Source organism: Anser brachyrhynchus (genome assembly GCF_964034855.1).
Source record: "Anser brachyrhynchus genome assembly, chromosome: 4".
NCBI classification, from domain to species: Eukaryota; Metazoa; Chordata; class Aves; order Anseriformes; family Anatidae; genus Anser; species Anser brachyrhynchus.
The window spans coordinates 28,548,503-28,560,659 of NC_137698.1; the positions used below are offsets into that span (position 1 = coordinate 28,548,503).

The 12,157-nt window shown below is 35.0% G+C and overlaps 1 protein-coding gene and 1 long non-coding RNA gene across 16 annotated transcripts in view; one reads left to right on the top strand and one right to left on the bottom strand.

The window, feature by feature from the left end:
• Positions 1 to 12,157, bottom strand: part of TLL1 (tolloid like 1) — a 160,973-nt gene that overhangs the window by 70,690 nt on the left and 78,126 nt on the right. For 11 of the 15 annotated variants that reach the window (XR_013951146.1, XM_080591748.1, XM_080591737.1 and 8 more), the window contains 4 exons: positions 11,189 to 11,299; positions 7,078 to 7,158; positions 4,561 to 4,713; positions 2,823 to 2,940 (listed from right to left, as the gene is read on the bottom strand). Coding sequence is in view for 14 of the 15 variants with exons in the window: in XM_080591741.1 (XP_080447867.1) it covers positions 2,823 to 2,940; positions 4,561 to 4,713; positions 7,078 to 7,158; positions 11,189 to 11,299 (463 nt within the window). In the remaining variant the exon portion in view is untranslated. The remainder of the gene's footprint in view (positions 1 to 2,822; positions 2,941 to 4,560; positions 4,714 to 7,077; positions 7,159 to 11,188; positions 11,300 to 12,157) is intronic. The other 4 variants (XM_080591738.1, XM_080591746.1, XM_080591739.1 and 1 more) reach the window with 1 other exon arrangement.
• The window catches only part of LOC308195045, a 36,523-nt gene that overhangs the window by 4,786 nt on the left and 19,580 nt on the right, over positions 1 to 12,157 (top strand). The window lies entirely within an intron of this gene.

Sequence of the window (12,157 nt, forward strand, 5' to 3'; positions counted from 1 at the left end):
CTGATGCTGTGTCAGTATTGCTCAGCAATAGACAAAGCACTGGTGTGATACCAATGCCGTTCTAGCTACAAGTACAGAGCACAGCACTGTATGGGCTGCTGCAGGGAAAGTCAACTCCATCCCAGCCATACCCAGTACAAAAATACTGCCCCCAACTTCCTAAATTTCTTTTATTAAGGATACTTGTAGCAATATATTTCTGAACAGGCTGTGAAGTATTTACTCTGCAGGTTTTTTGAAACAAGTTAGACAAGCATATATCAGCAATGTCATAGGTATAGCTACTTCCATCTTAAGGATACTTGGGCGTCCATCTGAGAGCCTTTGCAGTCCTAAGGGTCTATGATAATCTAGACTTTTCTCTCGTCCATTGTTGATATGCAAATTCTCAACTGTAGTGAGCTCATGTTGCTATCTCTGATAACCAGCTGCTATATTTCAAATATGCTTTTTTCATCACTGACCTCTAGGAAGAGCTTCCCATGAACTGCTGCAAGAAGGAGCATTATACTCCTTCAAAATAACCTTAATGTTTACACAAGCTTAATAACACTTCACTTGCTAGTGTGCTAATACTGTCATATGAGACGTCTGCAGATACTGCCACCTGAATTTCCGTATATATGGCTGTATCCACTTTGTGTTTCATTAAATGTGTTATGTTTTGACTAGGTGCTCTTTGTGGCAGGGTTTATCATTTAGTTTTTATTTCGGACAGTGCTAAGTACAATAAAGTTTCCCTCATCTGTGAATGTTAACTGTCATGGTACTGCAAACAATAATGACACAATGTGCTAACAAACCAACACAGCAGGGTCCTATGGGAAAGAACCGAGATTAATTTCAGTGTGACTAGCCATGTGGCAGAAAGTGTTTGCAGATGGTTTGGTGTCACTTTTGTCTGTGCTATTTCCATGGAAAATCCTGCATCAGCATTGTATACAACTGGTGAGTGCGTAGTAGTTCCCATTCACCCAGAGAAGATATGCTCTTATTTATCTGGCACTTCCTAAAATGGCTTATGGATTCAGAGCCCAAGAAAGTCATTCAACTGCCCATTCTGCTTAGCCTGGCTTTTTCATCACTGGCAGACTGCTCACAGCCACACTTTCCCTTGTTCTTAATACTAAAATGTTTACAGCCTTCATCAGGTTTTTGTTATTTGTGAAGTATCCACCATTAAAACACCATTAACTGTAAAGGATAATGGCAACTTTGAAAGTAGATGCTGAGTATATTCCAACCTTCTATTTTAAATCGGTTATAATCCAGCCTTCACCCTGAAGTGACTTGATCTCGTGAAGCATCAGCCAACCTAAGGGACAGCGCTTTGGATGTGGAGGTTTTCTGCAGTTTGGCTCTGGACACTTTGAAGCTGTGGAATTTTCTTTTCATGACACTGGGGTCTCTGTAGATATCCCCATACTTCTCTTCCTAAAGTGTCTGTGACCATTTATCTCTCACACTCTTCTGTTTAAATTCACATTACTTTCTACATCTCCAAGAGTAGGCGACCTTCATTATTATTCTTTGCTTCGCATTTCTCTTCCAGCCATATGTCAGTATCCCCAAAATTTATCTTACGAGTTGCATTGTTAACTAAGGAAGAATAGACATGCTAGTTGAGAACAGAAGACCATTTAATTTGGCACTGTTTGTAACAGGGGTCTACAGCAGCCCTATGTGAGTACAAGAACATGAAAAGCAAGTTCACAAGCACTCTCCCAGAGTATGCTCCCTGATTGCAAAGGTCTACGGCTCAGAGACCTGCCAAGGCAAAGGTGATGTCTTTCTCAAAAAAAAAAAAAAAAAAAAAGCCTAGGGGTGGATTTTATTACGTTGTTCTGCGCCTTAAGAAAAATGTCAGGGGTGTTTTAAGCAGACAAGTCTACATGTAATCTTATGGGCTATAATAAAGCACATTCAGGATCATACCTGCAATGTAAGGAGACCTCAAAACTTTTTTTTATGACCTTATACCATAAAAATTAGAAAGTAGGCAGGCAAAGTGCTCATTGATCACAAAGTCAGCAAGGTAGACAGCTGTTCACTTTGGAGCCTACATCCCGAACACAAGTTGACTATCAGAAATATTTTATTTCCCCAGGTAGTGAGTTTGGGAAACTTGAAAAACAAAAATGGTGCCTACGGGCAGCTCACTGACCACTGTATTAATTTAAGATTTCTGAGTGCAATAAACAAATAGAGTTGACTTAGGCATTTGTGAGCAGCAATATTGGAAGATGGAAAGCACTGATTGCTGCAAAGCTACACTAATGAATGATATAACATGGTTTGTTCGTTTTTACACACCAATGACACAGAAGAAGGAATGTGCAAAAAGGTCATGAATGTATGGATTGAACAAATCTGGGCAAGGACGGTCAATACAACAGAAGAGTTAAAATTACAATTAAGTACAATTAAGCTGGAAAAAGAAAAAGTAATAAATGTTCATAGTTAATTCATCAGTGAACATGTGATATGCAGAAAAGCTACAAATAAACAAAGAAATAAACAATAAGCCTGAAACAACTTTAGAACAAGATATGAAAAAAGTATGATGGAAAGCCAAACAAAAATCTCTTCTACATATAGCTAGCAAGATAGTTTTATCTAAAAATATCTGAAAGGCATAACTTCAAAAAGCTACAGTAACTGCTTTCAATTAATCTACAGCCACACAGAACAAATATATCATTTAAACGCAGTAACTTGTCTATTCACTTTCCTGTGAAGTATATATATTCACTTATAAATGCAAAGCTGAGAAACATGGCCAAACACCGAAAGTGTATTGGTTAACGTGCATATGCACTTACCCACATGGCCTATATGTAAATACAATATAACTTTCTTCATCACTTCGTTCAATAAATGTAACACACGTGTACTTCTCCCAGTGCCGCATAGCCTGTTTGAACATGGCACGCTGGGTACCTGAAAGAATGGCATGACATGAAATAAGACATTTTTCTAACTGCTTCTTGTTCCTTAAAACCAGATTTTAATATTAAGAATATAAGCCTGCAGGGAGTTACTAGATCATAAGTTGTGTGTCCCAGCAGTCCCATATACTGCCAACCTCCAATTAAAGGGATATTCGGACCACCAGTTTGCCATAACATATCTGCCTGCAAGGGGAACGCTACTGCCTGAAACACTCTAGAAAACATAAAATCTGCAATAAAAAGCACAGCTATGTTACACCAGAGGAAGACAACAGAAGAAATCTAGTGTTGCTTATATGCCTGCATTAGCATAATATTTACTGAGAATTTTCCCACATTAAATTACCAAGTGGACAACAATTTAAAAATAAATAAATAAATAAATAAATCCCTAGTTCCTATCTATCTAGCCAGAAAGATAAAGGAATTGATAAATTCCTATAGACTTCAAACCTGGAGACCAATTTATCCGAAGCCATATAAACAGGCACACCAACCAAGGCATCTGAATTTTATAATGAGCAGTGATCAATATCCACTTTACATTCAGACCTTTCAGAAAATGAAATTCGGAAAAAGTTTTAAATTAAAAAAAAAAAAAAAAGACAACAAGATCTAGAATTTTACAAAAATAGTGAGTTCAAATCATGTCAGGATCCTAAGAGTTAAAGGCTATTTCATCCTGTGTTGCCCTTTTCTTTTATCTTTAAGCGATGTTTGACAACCTTTAGGATTTATCTTTTATTATGAAAAAGGTAAAATGTTTTACAGGTACATTTTTTATTAAGTTTACTACCATTATTACAAAAATTGGTAATCCTAAAGCAAAGGTCACATACTGTGCAAATACCCACACATAAAATTTTACTGTAGCAGTTGGTTTGGAAAGAAGGTCTCTGGTTTCTCTGTATACATATGCATACAATGTATGAGGACTTGCATGTTTCTTTTGGCTTCCTGTATTATTGTGCATAATAAGATGTTACTGCATATATTTTCTCATCCATTTTCCTTTTCTCTCTTTTTGCTTTATATTACCTCTTACCTCCACACTGATTCTGATGCATTTACATTTTTCAGGGAAAGCAAATGTTTTATTTTTTTTCTACAGTTTTCTACTAAGAATTATATGTATTGATGTCAGTCTTTTCTTTTGTTATATATAATGTTTGTGTACCCATCTGAAAACCAAACTGAGCAATTACAAAACACATCTGAATCAGTTTGTTGAGTCAAATCAGTTTAGTAGAATACGTTACACCAGTTAAATCTGTTTTATTCTTAAACTTAATATCCTACTTTATATATATATATAAAAACCAGCTTTCATAACATTGTTAATTAGGCTCTAGAAAACAAACATGTAAAATTAGAGAGACAAACAGCCTTCCCTCTCTATAACATACTTGTATAGTTTTATTACATAGCTTGCCTTTGGGAATAATTTTTTTTTTTTTTAAGTGTGACTAATGTTTTCAAAACAGACATACTGCAGGCCTGATCCAACAGAAATCTTTCTATTGATTTCCATAGTATGACTTCCTTTAAAATAAAATATATTTTTTAAAAAAATCATATTCTTTCTCTTTATAGAAAGAACAAAGCTTACCAGTGAAATTTCCACCTATTACATATGGGATGACACCCCCTGGCCATATTCTTTCTGTTCGTGATGTGGCAGCTCTGGGAAATCGGTTCTTCTCATTTTTCCCTGAGAATTTTGCAGTAGTCCTTCCTTTAGATGTATTATTTTGCTCAAAGCCTGTAATGATAATTAAAACACTGAATAAGGGAGAGAGGGGGAGAGGGGGAGAGGGGGAGAGGGGGAGAGGGGGAGAGGGGGAGAGGGGGAGAGGGGGAGAGGGGGAGAGGGGGAGAGGGGGAGAGGGGGAGAGGGGGAGAGGGGGAGAGGGGGAGAGGGGGAGAGGGGGAGAGGGGGAGAGGGGGAGAGGGGGAGAGGGGGAGAGGGGGAGAGGGGGAGAGGGGGAGAGGGGGAGAGGGGGAGAGGGGGAGAGGGGGAGAGGGGGAGAGGGGGAGAAAGGGAACCTTTGTTGCCTAGAAAGTCAAAGTCAGATTATTTCTCTATGTCCTTGGATGCTGCTGTTATGCAATGGTCTATCGTTACTGATTTCTTGGAAATGCTTGAAATGGAGAGGCTAAATCTTCATTTTTTGTACAGTAACAATGTGCACATAAACTGATCAATTTAGACACATTGTCAGCATAATTACATCCAAATTTTCTCATTTAGTAAAAAAGAAAAATCCTTAAAAAAAAAAAAGTAAATTTTCCAGCAAGGAAGAAATGGCTTTGAACAGATCCAAAGTAATCACGACATTTACTGTCCCTTTCATTTTTATTCCAGGATCTGGAAAAATAAAGAGCATAGCCAGCCTTAGAGCAATGGACAGGAAGAGGTCCTTAAAGTATTAGATTGGCTTTTATTATCATGAATTATCAGGAAAAAATAGATAAATTATTTGCAAAGCAGGTTGCAAACACATGGAAAAAGTCAGAGGTCATTTCCACCTCTGATCTCCATTACCTGTGGCTATTACCAGTAGACACAACATTTTCAGATGAAAATGTGACTTCCAGTTTTATAATAACCATACAACACTGCAGGAAGCCCATACACATTTTTCACAAATGAGCTTTTCGAATCCTATCGATAAGTATTACTCATGGTTGGAATTTGGAAGACCAAAAAAATGAGTACTATTTTGAGATTATCCACCATCCTTCCCATTACAGGTTAATCTTTCTCAAATCATCTGAAACTTCTAATGACAACAGAAGAGGATCAGAATAGCTATACAAGGACTTGAACACCTTAATAAGTATAGATGTCTTCTGAAGCAATTTTAAAGTCAGTATGGACATGAGGGAAGCTGATTAAAATGGATCACTTGAAAGGCAGCCAACAAGCCCTACTCAGTGGGGTTGAATTGTTGCTCCTCATGAAACAGTACACCTTCCCTCTGTGATACCAGTTCCACTTAAGTGTTACTGGGTACATCAGGCTGCACTGTAAGGACCACGGAGGACTCCAGGGCAGGATCAAGGTACAGTGCCTTGGAATAGTTCCAAGGCTGGGAGCAGCCGAAGGAAAAAGGGAAGAAGTTACAGCATATAGAGCATAGGGAGAAAGTTCTTCATGCATGAGAAAAGTCTAACTTTATAACAATTAACACAACATATAATTTATATCAGAAATTATATAGAAAGTAGCAGGGTAAAAAAAAAACACATGCACACAGGTAAAACAAATAACTTACCCTTGCATTAAATAAGTATGTAAATGAGAATTTCACAACAGTTTACAACACAGATAGAAACTTCAGCAGAAGAAAAATCATTACTGAGTCATCTGACACATTAAGATAAATGTTTTATGATTTAAAATTCTTATCAATTTTCTTTTGAACTACAAGTAGTAAGAAATTTCTTCCAAATTCTTATAAAAGATGACAAGCATTTATGCAATACTAAAATATCATATAAAGAATTAAGTTTATATATCAGAACACAACTGCAAAGGCAGTTACAGTTTTACATATTTTCCTTTTTGAGGTTGAGGTATCATGACATTAAATTGACATCTCCTCACACCAAATATGGTGAATGAACTTGACCAGTATAAATGATTTCACTGACTTCGCATGCTGAATTCAACTACATTCATACTGACGGAAGTATGATGTGTTTGTTCAGCATAACACAACATAAGTGCTTCAAATGCTGTGTGACCCATCACAATGCCCCACCTGGATCCAGAAAAAATACAACGAAATTAGCAGCTATGCAGCATAGCCTACTTGTACTGAGCAGACATTGTATTGATATCATTTAAACTTATAAATGTGAAGATTAATATACTAAGCAGCTAAGGAATTTTTAATATGAGATGCAAAAATACATATTTTCGCTTCCAGATCTGATACTCGAAATGGACCTCTAAGAAACACAATGAAGAGCTAATCTCTTCATTACTATTCTTGTACTATTTAAAGTTTGTTTATGCCAATAGTAATACAGTGAGGCTTTAAAATATTAAATATATATATATATATTTAAAAAATTATTATCACGTCAGGTAACCTGCTAATTTAAACAGTGAAAATACCCGAGCCAAATCTTCGTATCCTGTCTATGAGCTGATAGAGGGCACCTCGTTTTTTTGACATTCCATGCTCTCCAAAGCCACCTTTAAAAATAAAAGAAAAAAATATTACAAAAAAATAAGAACATGGAATCCTACACTTACAGCAATTATATAACCATTTGAGATTAGGAAATATCCTGTAAGAACTGCAATGTGTCTTTAAGGAAGTTTAACATGCTTCAATGACTCGCATACAAATTCTTCAAGTATTCTTGACAATGAAACAAAAAGACATTTTTAGCTGAAAATTTTTCTAATATGCATTCCAGAATGTAAGCCAGCATGTCTTTGTTATTCAGACAAGTCATGACAATTACATCATTTAATTATTATTTGATGCCTTTTTCTTCTCGGTGACCTTGACATCCTCTGAGCTATATTGATTGACAGCTAAAAGCCCTAGTCTCACAAAAATTTCCTGAATGCATGCCACTATCAAGGCATTTCAGGGGAAGAGAAAGAGTGAAAGGAAACATCTAAAGTTTCACCAGAAACAACACAAAACAGAAACAAAACAAAACAAACAACAGCAACAAAAATGATAAATATTTATTGTGGCTGATTTTAGCATGAAAGTTTTAGCTTGTTTGTCAACATGCAAATGAATATGCAACACACTCTGAAGGCTTTGAAACATCACATACTGGTGTGTATTGCAATAAGGCCTCACAGGCATATATATCTGTTATTTTAGCAATCAATGAACAAGAAAAATTAAGCTAGTAAATTGTTGATTCTAACATGTATCCTGTTTTTTTTTTTTTTCAGAAATGTAGCACGTTTCCAGGTTTAGTGTGTACATTTAATGCATGAAACATACTGCCTTCACGTCTGATTCTTTTGTGGTTACAAGTGGCTTTGAAAAAAACAGTAAGCCTCAAATAAGAATATTGATAACACCACATTAACCAGTAAATCATCAGAATTGTTAAGAAGATTTTGTGATTTTTAGAAGTTTGTAGTAAGTTACATTTTAAGATGCAATATCTGTCATAGGACAACAGAATTTTCAAATTACTTGTACAACAGCAAAAGTAAAATAGAAATGAAAGGACACTGAAACCTCCAACCACCACAGAAAAGACCTTTCCCAATCTCCCATAAAAACTTTCAATATATATGTGGAAAATATATTTACTAAATTGCAACTTGAAATCATTCCATATAAGGCAAGTGAGTTCATGTGGCTGCTCAATGAGTAACAATGTGCCTAATTATTTGGATTACACTGTCACATAGTTGCTTGTTCCCTTGAGAAAAATTTTCCAAATTTTTTAAAACATTTTAGATAGATGAGGTAATAGTTCAACACATTCCTTCCCAACAAGTTATATGGTTAACTATAATATACACTACAGAGACTATAATAATTCCATTTCTTGTATCAATCATTATTAATGTAAATGTCTCTGATGCTAACATTTATATCATAAAAAGGCAGAGAGCTAAAGATTCAAAAAACCATATAAAAGAAATATCCCTAAAACCCAGCAACTTTAACAGACATAACAAGAATACAAAACAAAAAAGCAAACAAACAAAAACATTATTTACTGAATGAAACAGCCTGTGTAATCCATTTCATGAAAAACTAAAGAAGAAAAAGTATTTCACTTAACTAATCTGGCCTATATGAATACCCTACAGCTTTGCCAAACCAAAGTCTGAAAAAATTGTTTAAAAAGAAATAAATCTCTTTTGCTGCATCTTCTTCAACATGCTTCAGGTAGGAGCAGGAGGATACTCTTGGCAATTTGCGTTCACACACAGCAATTTTATCACTTTTGCTGTTTGTTTTTTTTATTTACAATTATTTTGTGCAGTGTTGGATAAAACAACAAAAAATGACAGAGCCATACTGAGAAGCTCACAAAGTATCTGGTCCTGCAAATCCATGCTGATAATCCTCACCAAAACAAGCAGTCACAAAATGTGAATCAGAGCGTGTGAGCTCACTACTTTAAATTAGTCATTCCAGTGAAAAATGCAACATGGATAGTTTATATCCATGTACTTAACCTTTCTACCTGACGTTACCTATATTTTTGAAGGTCAACAGCAGAACAACAAAGCAGGAGCATAAAGTGCTCAGAAATCAATCACATATTTTTCACTGTATTTGTAAGGAAGGTAACCTATTAATTTGTTTTCTATTGAACCACCATTTTACCTTCGTTTTCCAGTTGTTACCTAATATTAATTAGCTAGTTGTTGGTAATTTCTTCTATTGAGAATTAAAGGGAAAAAAAAAAGCACACTATACTGTGCAGTTTGCAAAAACTGGCCAACTTATATATCAAAATGTGATAAACTTAGGAAAAAAATACATATGTGAACCTTAAAACAAGACTTCTTCAACTCTGTTTTAGAAAAATCAAAACTGTAGAGCATTCATTGAGAACCAGTACCAAAACATTAACTTCAGCAGAGTTTGTTCTCCAAAATCCATTTCTATTGATTATCTCAGTTGTATTAATTCCCCTTGTGCAATAAGGGTAGACAAATATGAACCAAATGCATTAGTAATCACCAGTAGGATGAGTCAATATCCTTAATAGGATACTGTAACATGCAGATAATGCACCTCAAGACAGATAAGGAAAGAAAGTCAAATAATAGAATACATAAATATAGCTGAAAAAAAAAAGCTTAAAAATCTATATTCTTCCTGTGGCAATTGAAAAAAAAAATATTTTTTCAGTTAAAAGAAAAGAATAGAAAAATAAAAAGGAAAGTCGGCAGGCCAAAGAAATCACTTGACTGCATCCATTTTAAGGACCTTGCTGTCTACGTTGTCTGCAAAAATGGGGCCTGTAATACTTCAAATTGTCAATTAGAAATATTTGTTTGAGGTGAAGTGGGAGAAGGAAACCCCTGGCTCTAATGACTTTTTAATATTCAGCCTTAATCTAGACAAGATCAGAGATGATCCTAGCTGAAATAAATGAGTGGTTTCAAAGGGAGATAAAATAAATTTTCAAGTTATTATAACAACAGTCTAATCACATACTCTAACTACAAGAAAGAGTGAAAATACATCATGTATATTTATTTATCAATAGTGAAAGATTAAACTACAAAATGCTTTTGTCTGAAAAAAATAATTTCTGGTCATTCCTTAAAATGATCCTTATTTTCACTTACTAGGAATCATCAAGTTAATATTAGCTGAGTTCAGCAACAAATACACCATGCTTAATAGAAAATAAACTTCAGAAATGCATTTATGCATTTTCTACTATGCATAAATATTCTCTTTCACACCTTCCCACTAGAATTTTTTTGGTACCATATCCTGAAAGTTTACACATTCGCAGTCATGAGTTTACAAATCACAGCCTGAAAGCATGAATATTTTTAGACACTAAGTAGATATCCATTTACACATGGACTATGTTTTCACACACACGTATACATATATATTTACACAGGAATAATATCTCTTTATCTATCTGTCTCAAAAACCAATTGCCTTTGTTTCAGTGTCTAGAACTAATGCACAGTATGTGACAAATTTACATTCTAATTCAAATTCTAGCAAGGATAAAAATATTCTTGTGCATCTTCTAGATTGATGTGCAGATCTGGATTAAACAACAACAACAGGAAAAAAAAAGAGCAAAAGGAGGTGTTGCAATTCAAGAATCCCAGTCTCGCCTCCAGGATTCCCTGTTTTCTCCACAGGGCATCTCAACTCTGCTATCGAGAACTTGCAGAGCTGAAAGCAATGCTTTGTACAGCTTCCTTTCCCACATGACCACCTGCAGAGAGGACTGGCAGAGAGGTTCCTCCCAGCTTCTGCTCTTTGGCTGTACAAGGTTTTTTGTTGTTGTTTGTTTTCGTTTCTGTTTATTTGTTTTAATCAGAAATACAGAAAAAATAAAATAAATTTGAGCTTTTCCCTTCGCTTCACTTAAACAAGTTTGTAGTACTTGTTGAACATTTTTTTTAACTGTAAACTAACATTATCCATAAAGTTTTACTGACTTTCTGCACTTAAAACCAGAGGTGAACTTATATGCATAAGTAAATAAGAGAAAAATAAGTTAAAAGCAAGTCTGAAATATCATACCTGTGTTATGGCCAAGTCTTTCGTTGGAGTGCTGCGTAAGGTCAATTGTCCTGTCAATTTGAAAGATTTTTAAGTCTTCATCATCTAAGGCAATATCTCCCCAAAAGACAGCTTTAAATAAAAAAGAGCTCAATTTAATTATTTATTTTTACATTAAAACCAATCTGAAGACTATAATGCCCTGTTACAACCCTTTGGGAAATATATGACCAATACACATTTATATGACATACATCTGCTTACTGATCTATATTTTTATACAAAGAAATAAAACTATCTAAGAAAACAGAAATAATTTGTTTCACTATTCTCCTAAATTTGTATAGGCTTTTTAAGTTCTTTAAACACTGTATAAATGCAATCATATAAATTTAACATCAATCAATTAACAAACTTTCAGCATATCTGATGTTTTCTGCATGTAAATACAACAGAGGAGACTAAAAAGCACTGAAATATGTTAACATTTAAAGTATAAAGTCAAAAATATACAGTATTGATAGAATACAATCTTTTCTTATTTCATGCCTTCCTACACCTTTTGGTGCATTTCTTCTCTCCTTTCCTGTTCTGTTTAAGACTCAATTTTTTTTCTGTTTGACTTTTTTTTTTTTTTTTTTAAGTCAATTCATCTTCCCTAAGCTGCCATCACAACTCAGTGAGTCGAGATATAGGCAAGAGTTCAGGATCTATACCTTCAGTCTTTCATTTCTATTTTTTCTGAGTTTTTAACCTCAAATCTCCCTGCCAACCCTGCCAACTCAAACTTATCATGAAAGACGAACTCAGCAGACCATCTTCCACTGATGTGAAGGAATTCAACAGAGCATTACCAATTAACAGGAGTTGAAGTGATGAGTAACTTTATCCAAATACTTCCTTCTCCCTCTCTTCACTGCTTCTGTAGATGTCTATTATTTGTCCCCTCAGAATCACAAAGCCTCTGGGATCAAGACTGGTGTCATCTTC